The sequence below is a fragment of the Aegilops tauschii genome, chromosome 3, assembly GCF_002575655.3.
Source record: "Aegilops tauschii subsp. strangulata cultivar AL8/78 chromosome 3, Aet v6.0, whole genome shotgun sequence".
NCBI lineage: Eukaryota > Viridiplantae > Streptophyta > Magnoliopsida > Poales > Poaceae > Aegilops > Aegilops tauschii.
Window position 1 is genome coordinate 451,770,085 of NC_053037.3, and position 8,703 is coordinate 451,778,787.

The 8,703-nt window shown below is 56.9% G+C and overlaps 1 protein-coding gene across 1 annotated transcript; it reads left to right on the forward strand.

Moving 5' to 3' along the window:
- The first annotated feature begins 1,047 nt into the window (after window positions 1–1,047).
- Window positions 1,048–2,529, forward strand: LOC109749142 (NDR1/HIN1-like protein 13). The gene is made up of 2 exons (XM_020308129.4): window positions 1,048–1,210; window positions 1,362–2,529. The coding sequence occupies exon 2, from the start codon at window positions 1,401–1,403 to the stop codon at window positions 2,274–2,276; it is 876 nt and encodes a 291-aa protein (XP_020163718.1). The 5' UTR covers window positions 1,048–1,210; window positions 1,362–1,400; the 3' UTR covers window positions 2,277–2,529.
- Window positions 2,530–8,703: the final 6,174 nt, after the last annotated feature.

Below are 8,703 nucleotides of genomic sequence, written 5' to 3' on the forward strand. Positions count from 1 at the left end.
GGTGACTTGCATCTTTCCAATGCATGTTTTATTCTATTCCATAATTTGTTCAAAAATTTATATATGTACATTTTTCACCGAACGAAGGGAATACATTATTCTACTTGTAGACAAATGGATCTGTTGTAGGTTTGGGACAAAGAGCAAACTGGGCTTGTCTCTGAATTAGCAGTAGTGGAGTAGTACCACGCACGACGAGGAAGGAGGAAGACGCGGCACGGCCTCGATCGAGCGTGGGCACGCATCACTTGGGCATAGACCATGCATGAATCCATCATGCGACCGTACTACGAGACTTCCTGAGGCGTCCATCCAGCTGCCGCCTGGCAGCATACTCTGACTAACTATCCACTGCGTAAATAGGATTTTTTTGCGGGTGGCGTAAATAGGATTATACACTAGTAGCACTATTAATTACGTAGTATTTTTTGGCTCCAAGAGCTTATCTGACGTGACGTGTTGGACCAAGCTTAGCCGGAGCACCATCACGTGGGTCGCGTTGCCTACCTGTGTGCCCTGCCCTCCCGCGTCTCTGCCGGCAGTTCTCTCGCTCCGCTACCCGTGTGCAGTGCACGACTGCACGCACGGCCTGCTGTTTTCACCCAGCCGCGTACCGTGAGCTGGCTGCCATTGCCAAACAGCTGCCGCCGCCGCCGCCGCCTCCAACGGCTCTGCTCTGGTGGCCGTGACATTGCATAGACCACATGACACGCGTGCAGAGTGAAGCGAAAAGTGTGTGCGTGCGTGTGTGTGTGACAATTTTTGTTCCTCTCCGGGCCCGGTTCACCATGCGATGCGTGTCCCCTCGAACTACTCTACTCACCGGAGAGACGCCGATGGATCCAGCTGTCTGCATTAACGAGCAGAGATCCGTGTTCGCGGTTGCCAACACGCATCGCTTGCCTTGCCATGCATGCGGTGCAGTCCATGATCGATTTCACACCTTTGTTTCCCCGTTAATCAAAACCTTCCATAAACCCACAAGCCGCGACCGCGCACGCGACGCGGTTTCCAGTCCAGCCCCCCTCCTTCGACAGCAAGCAGCCCGACCCAACACGACCCACCGCCGCGCTCTATATAACCCCCTCCGCCGCCGACCCTCCCCGCTCTCCCACCCCTTGTTCACCTCCTCGCACGTCACCTCCGTCTTCTCCTCCATCCTCTGCAACAAGAGAGAAACAACGCCGGCGACCACAGACAGCCATACAAGGTGCGTCGCCGTCTTAATTCCGATCTTGCTCGCACTTTCGATTTGTTTGTCAATTGGGAATGCGGTGACGCTTCACCTGTTTGGAGCGCACCAATGTAGGAGTACATCAATTAGAACTGACAGTGTGGCACGGACGGTTCTGATGTTGCAGATTGATTCGCACGCGCGCCGCGAGGAGCAGGAGCGGCCGATGATGAACGACGGCCGGGTCCACCCGGCGGCCACCAGCTCCGACTTCTCCGGCGAGTACGCCTACTCCTCCTCCGACCCCTCCTCCAGCCCGCTCTACAGCTTCCACTTCGAGAAGCCCGTCCCGCCGCCGCCCCAGCACCACAACAAGCCGCAGCCCGGCACGTACGTGGTGCAGGTGCCCAAGGACAAGGTCTTCCGCGTGCCGCCGCCGGAGAACGCGCGCCTCTTCCAGCACTACACCCGCCGCGCCAAGCGCCGCGCCGGCTGCTCCTGCCTCCGCGCCTGCCTCTACCTCGCCGTCGCCATCCTCTCCCTCGCCGTCCTCCTCGCCGCCGCCGTCGGGGCCGTCTACCTCGCGTTCAAGCCCAGGCAGCCGGCCTACTCGGTCGTGTCCCTCGCCGTGTCCGGCCTCGCCGGCGTCGGCAACGCCTCGGCCCCCGGCGCGCTCTCGCCGGGGTTCGCCGCGACCGTCCGCGCCGACAACAGCGCCAACGGCAAGGTCGGCGTGCACTACGACGGCGCCGGGAGCCGCGTCGCCGTGTCGTACGAGGGCGTGAGCCTGGCGGACGGCGCGTGGCCGGCCTTCTACCAGGCGCCGAGCAACATCACGGTGTTCGTGGCGAAGGCGAAGGGCACCGGGATACGGTTCTCGGAGCGCGAGCGCGGGCAGATGGCCGCGGCGGAGCGGCTCCGGTCGGTGCCGTTCGACGTGGACATCACGGTGCCCGTGCGGCTGCAGCTCGGCGGGCTGAAGACGTGGGCCGTGCCGGTGACGGTGCGGTGCGCCATGGCGGTGGACCGGCTCGCCGCCAGCGCCAAGGTGGTGTCCAGGTCCTGCGACGTCAAGGTGCCGTTCCTGTTCTGGAGGAACTGACGCCGAAGCAAGAAAAATGGTTACTGGCCGATTAGGAGAGCAGTTCTTGCAGGTAGCGGCATGCAAAGGATTCGTGCTGCTTTCGTGATGTTTTTTCTCCCCATTGATTTGTATGTTGGTTTGATCGAGCAATGTCAATTCTTTTGTCCGTCGAGATCATGTGCTGCCGCGAAATCGTGCTGCAGTTAAGATGTTCACGAGGTGCAGCAACCTCTCTTCTCCTGAAAGACTGAAAGAAAATGGTGTTGGTGCACCGGTACCTGTTGTGTTACAATTTGAACAGCTGCTGACGGAAAAAAGAAACCTAGTAGGAGTATAAGTTTTGTCATATGGTTTTCAGTAGAAACTATACGTTTTAATCTGGAACAGTGGCAACTACATATCGTTCTGAATATGAAATGCATGAACTTTCATGGTTCCAAGCAAACTTGGATGTAGTACTCCAGTTTACACTAGGTCATTTATGCTTTTGCAATCAATTGGAACTATGAAGGCTCACACACAAGTCCCATGACAAAATTGAACATTCAGCACCAAGGCAACAGGCATGCTTATTAGTCCAGGGAAAGTAACTCAAAATTCTGTGTAGACATGAACATACTCAGCTCGTGCATGCACTGAATGTTCAGACTAACACTGACTGCACAAATCAGCTCGTACATGTAGGATGACAAGATCAGACTTGCAGGTCAGACATCTGCAGTTCAAGCACTTCTGAAGAATCGTTCAGATCCATTTCGACTGTGGTTTCCCAACATACATTAGTGTGTATGCCAAATTAAATCAGTGCTTCAGCACAACAACCTTTGACAATATAAAGCTCGATGACGATGATTAGGATAGAGCCTGTTCTTCTGCTGTTATCTTTGTCGTCTGGTCAATGCTAAAAAGAATGTTGTGAGCTCCCAGCGACTAAGTGTAGTGCCTTTCACGTCTTGGCCGGCTGAGCATGAAAACCATATCAGAGAAATTGTCAGAATCTGATCTGTACTTCTGTTCGGATTGGATACCCGTTTCTAGCTCTCAAGACAGCTAGTGCAGCTCCATGAACTTGAACTAATTTTCAAGCCTTTTTGTTTGTCCAAAGCCCATGTAGGAAAACATCTTGTCCGATCAATGTGATATATGCTGAATTCGAGATGTGAACCTGGAAATGTTATCAGAAATGGTCGTTGTAAGGATATGGATCGCAACTTAGTTGACCTGACAGGAGCTTATTTAATTATTTCCATCACTTCAATGCTCCTGAAATTGATTTAACCTAACCGGTTAGCCATTGTTAAAATATTGGTTAAGATGGTAAATGGACATCAATACCCTAACCCTGGAAATAAAATATTACTAATTCTTCTTGGTGCCAACCAACATTTTTGTAAAGAAACACCTCTAGACACTAACTAACTCACGGATCGTTGCTCAGTTACGAAGCCAAAACTTAAGACGATATAGAGTAAGTCACCTGAGACATCCATCTTAGAGGTGTTTGGTGCCAAGTGAAAATACAAAGAACAGTAGTAGAAAATCAGCAGAGATGAACACCAATATTTTACCGAAAAAGGCTTTCGCCCCGATTTATAAATAAAGCAAACCACCACAGCCAAACAGTACAACAAATGTTCACCTACACACACACGGTCGCACAACATAGAGTACAAATAGGTTCTGTTGAGGGCACAACTCAACAAGCCTAGAAAAAGAAAAAACGGAGGCGGGTCAACCGCAGCAGCAACTAAGAAGCTAATCCGGCTCTGGTGGTGGAGGAGGGAGCGGCGGCGGCAAGCGAAGAGCCATCGCGCGAAGGTCGGAGATGATGATGGTGATGGCGTCTCGGTCCTGGTGGCGGCTAAGCGGCCGCCAGAGCTGCAAATATCCACACATTTTGAACATAGCATCAGTAGCACGTCGAAGAGGAACCAGCTGAATGACAAGCTTATTACGCACGGTCCAGAGCATCCACGCAAGCACTCCAATGAGCAGCCACCTAATGTGGCGGCCCGTCATGGGGGAGGCCTGGACCTTAGAGAGGAGATCTGGGAAGTTGGTGGTACACCAGCTGCCACCGACAGCCTCACGGAGGCAGCCCCATAGGAACTGGGCAGACACGCACTAGAAGAAGATGTGAATCGAGGTTTCTTTCGTCCCACATAGGGGGCAGATGCCATCGCCCGGGCCCTGGCATTTTACGACCTCCACGCCAGAGGGAAGCCGGCCACGGATCCATTGCCACATGAAGATTCTAATCTTGAGGGGCAAATGGATGGCCCAGATAGACGCAAGGACTGCCGGGCAGGGCGAGGGGGCAATGGCCTGGTACAGGGACTTCGTGGAAAAGCGACCAGAGGGATCGAGGTGCCAAGACAGCCGGTCGTGGGGCTGCGCCAGGTCGGGCTCACGGAGAGCCACGGCGTCAAGGAGCTCGTGCCACGCGGCAACCTCCGGGGGCCCAAAGGGCCGCTGGAACGCGAGACGCCCTAAGTCAATAAGGGCCATCTCGACGGAGATCCTAGGTTCGACCGCAATGGAGAAGAGGTCTGGGAACCTGGCGGCAAAGGGGAGATCCCCAGCCCACCGGTCGAACCAAAACATCGTGGACGTCCCAGCTCCGACCGAGATGGAGGTCCCAATGCGGAGGACGGGGAGCAGCTGAATGACGGATTGCGAGAACTGGGAGCCGCCTGTCCTAACGCAAAAGGCGAGGGGTTGTCCGCGCAAATATTTGCGGCGGATGTCTGCAACCACAAGCCACCCTCGCCATTTGCAATGCGCCAGAGCCACCTCGTGAGGAGAGCCAGGTTCATGCACTTGGAGGACATGATTCCGCGACCACCTTGGTCCCGGGGTTTGCAGATGTCGGTCCGGCGGACCATATGGTACTTCTGCTTGTCACCCTCGCCGGCCCAGTAGAATCGAGCCTGAACCGAACCACTCTCATGATGTAGCGTTTCAGGGAGACTGTAGAAACTCATAATGAATAGGAGGAGACTGGATAGGGACGAGTTGATGAGGTCGTGCGGGCCGCCTTCGACAGCCATGGGCCCTGCCACGGCCCAATTCGGTGCTGGAGCTTGAGCACCGAGGGCCTCAGATCGGCCACCGACAGGCGGGAGTCACTAATGGGATCCCCAGGTAGGTGGTTGGGAATGACCCCAGTTGACAGTTAAGTCGGTTCGCAATACTTTGGCTGTCAGAGGTGAATATCCAAGAACCATCACCTCGCTCTTATCGAAGTTTATTTTGAGGCCTGACAGGTGTTGGAAACACAGCAGCAGGAATTTCAGGTTCAAGATATCGGCCTCCGAGCCTTGCACCATGATGATGGCGTCATCGGTGTATTGGAGGAGGGAGACACCTCCTCCCTCCACCAAGTGCGGGACGATGCCTAGAATGTGACCGGCGGCCTTGGCCTTATCAAGGATCGAGGCCAGGGCGTCCACCACCATGTTGAACAGGAATGGGGAAAAGGGGTCCCCATGTCTAACCCCACATAATGTGGGGAAATAGGGCCCGATCTCCCCATTAATGTTCACCGCGGTGCACCCAGACGTCACCATTTGCATGACCCGAGAGACCCATCGATCGTCAAACCCTTTTCTGAGCAACACTTCCCGAAGGAAGGACCAGCTAACAGTGTTGTAGGCCTTATGGAAGTCAATCTTCAGGAATACCGCTTTGAGGTTTTTGGACCAGGCCTCGTGCAGGACTTCGTGGAAGACAAGGACCCCATCCAAGATATACCGGCCTTGAATGAAGGCGGATTGATCCGGGTGAGTGATGCGGTTAGCTAAAGGGGCCACCCTATTGGCATGCCCCTTTGCGAGAGTGCGGAAGATCACATTGATCACCGTGATAGGACGGAACTGGCGAATGTCTGAAGCGCCAGGCACCTTGGGAATCAAGGTGATAATCCCGTAGTTGAGGCGCTGGAGGTCGATGGAGCCCACATAAAACTCCTCAAAGAGGGCCATGACCTCCTGTTCTATGGCGGGCCAGAAAGTCTGGAAGAACTTAACCGGCAAACCGTCAGGGCCTGGGGCGGACGAAGGATTCATTCCTTTAATCGCGAGCCAAACTTCCTCCTTAGAGAACGGGGCCGTGAGGGCAGCATTTTCGGTGGCCGAGATGCACTGCAAACCCACCCAGAAGTGGGGTGCAAGTGCCAAGCCTCCCTGAGGGGGCGGAGAAAAGGGCTTTGTAAAAGCCGTCAACATGAGACCTAATGTCGCCGGACGCTGCAGGAGGGTCTTCCCATCCCACAGAAAGAGGATGGTGTCATGCCGCCGTCGACTATTGGCGGTCGCCTGGAAGTATGCGGTGTTAGCGTCCCCCTTGAGGACCCATTTTTGGGTGCCCCGAAGGCGCCAATAGGCCTCCTCATCGGTGTAGATGACCATAAGCTGGTCCTCAAGGTCGTAACGCTGCATCCACTCATCGGGTGATAAATCCACCGAGTCCGCCTGGAGGTCCAGGGCCTGGATGGAGGCAAGAAGGGCCTCAAAGGTGACATCCTTGACACCCAACAGGATGCCACCTGAGTGCCCGGCGATCCCACTAGAAGGGAGCCAATGCCAGGCAAATAGGTGAGTGCTCAGCCACTCAAGCTCAGACAAGGTGAACTCAGTTCGCATGGTCTCTTGGATTGCTACTATGTCGATTCGCTCATCGCGCATGTACTCTATGAGTTGGCGGCGCCGGCCATCCTAGCCGAAATCGCGAATGTTCCAGAAGAGGGTCCGCATCAAGCCGCCATGGGGGGCTGCTTGACTCCAGGACACGTGAGGCGCTTTGAGCGTGAAGGGCGGCTGTGCGGGAACGGGTGCGGCCACGGATCTCCGGGGGAGCCAGCGTGGTCTGGCGGGTCGGATGGGCGAACGGGAGGGGGCTCCTGGCCTCAGAGGAGGGCGTGGCCAAGCGAGCACGGGCCTCGGCCAACCGGCCATCCAGGAGTTCCCGGGCATGGATAGCCTCGAACTGGACTAAGGGATCCACTTCCCCCCTGAAAACTATATCGTAGTCGGTCGCGACTTTAGCTAGATGTCCAAGCGGGACCGACTCCAAAGCAGAGAACGAACATGTAGAAGAACTTGCTGGGATGACTGGGGTACCTGGCTCGAGGTTGCGCGCCGCGGCCCTGACTTCCGCCCGCTCGAAGATGGGCAGAGGGGGGCCGCCTACTGGCCGAGCAGCATCGATCCGGGCGCTGCGTCGCGAGGACGTCACCGGAGTCGAGGTCGAGCGGCCATGCCTGTAGTAGGCTGCAGACCGCGGTGGGTGGGGAGGGGCCGCCAGAGGCGTAGACAGGACGACGGCACCCACACACCCCAAAGCGGGATGAGGGGGAGTGGGGGTGTCGGGCAGGCGGGGCAAGGTTGGTGGGGACGCGCCCACCTGCACCTCCCCCAGGGTGGCCCGCTCCAGCAGCTCCTGATGCAGCAGAGGAGAGGCCGGGGGGCCACGGGGCAGCAGGGACAGCACCATGGCAAGGGACGCCGAAGGAGTCGCGGGCGGAGGCGACAACTCCAGGGGGTCGAGAGCCGCGAGAGACGGAGAAGAGCCCGAGGCGCCGAGAGGTCGAGGAGGCGACATGGCTGGCTGGACGGGGGGGGGAGTCCACAGTAGGCGACGCGACCGGCTGGACAGGAGGAGAGACCGTGAGGTGAGCGGTCGGTGAGTGTAGAGAGGAAGCCGGGATGACCACTAGCCCAACACTGGACGTATCGCTCGCCTCAGCCTCCCCGGCGGAAGGTGAAGGAGGGAGAGGGAGAAGGCCCTCCGGTAGCGCAGCGAGGGACAGCTCGGCTTGGCGCCCGCCCTGGCTCGAGGAGGGATGAGAAGGAGCCGGCGAGGGGGAGCGGGAAGGGATGTCGTCTGACCCCTCCTCGTCATCTGAGCGGGGGGAGCGGGGGTGACGGCGACCGTGGTAGTCATCCTGAGGGCCCGGGCGGCCACCGAGGGGGCCATCGTCGGTGAAGCGGGGACGCCCCACATGGTTGGGCGGCTTGGGAGCAATGCGGAGGTCAAAGCCTTGGTCGTTGAAGAAGACCCGAACGGTGGCATGAAGCTTGGAGGAGTCGAGGCATTTGACTTTGACCCTAACCTCCTCCTCCTTGAGAAGGGAGAGCTCGTCGACCACGACCAGCTTGCCAAGGATCCGAGACATCTGGCGAATGACTCGCTCAGACCTCGCAATGTCAGCGAGCCCGGCAATAAGGATCCATGTCGTGTCAAGGACTGCCACCGCCTTCGGGTCGAGGATCGGCTCGGAGATGTCAGACGACGAGCTTGTTGAGGGCAAGGGTGATCTGGTTGCTGCGGGTGGCGTAGCCATGGCTGAGAGCGCCGGGAAAGACCACAGAGAACTCGGTTCCGGAGAGAGGGGTGACCATCCAATCACACTGACGACGGTACAGGTGGTTGAGCTCAGCCTCGA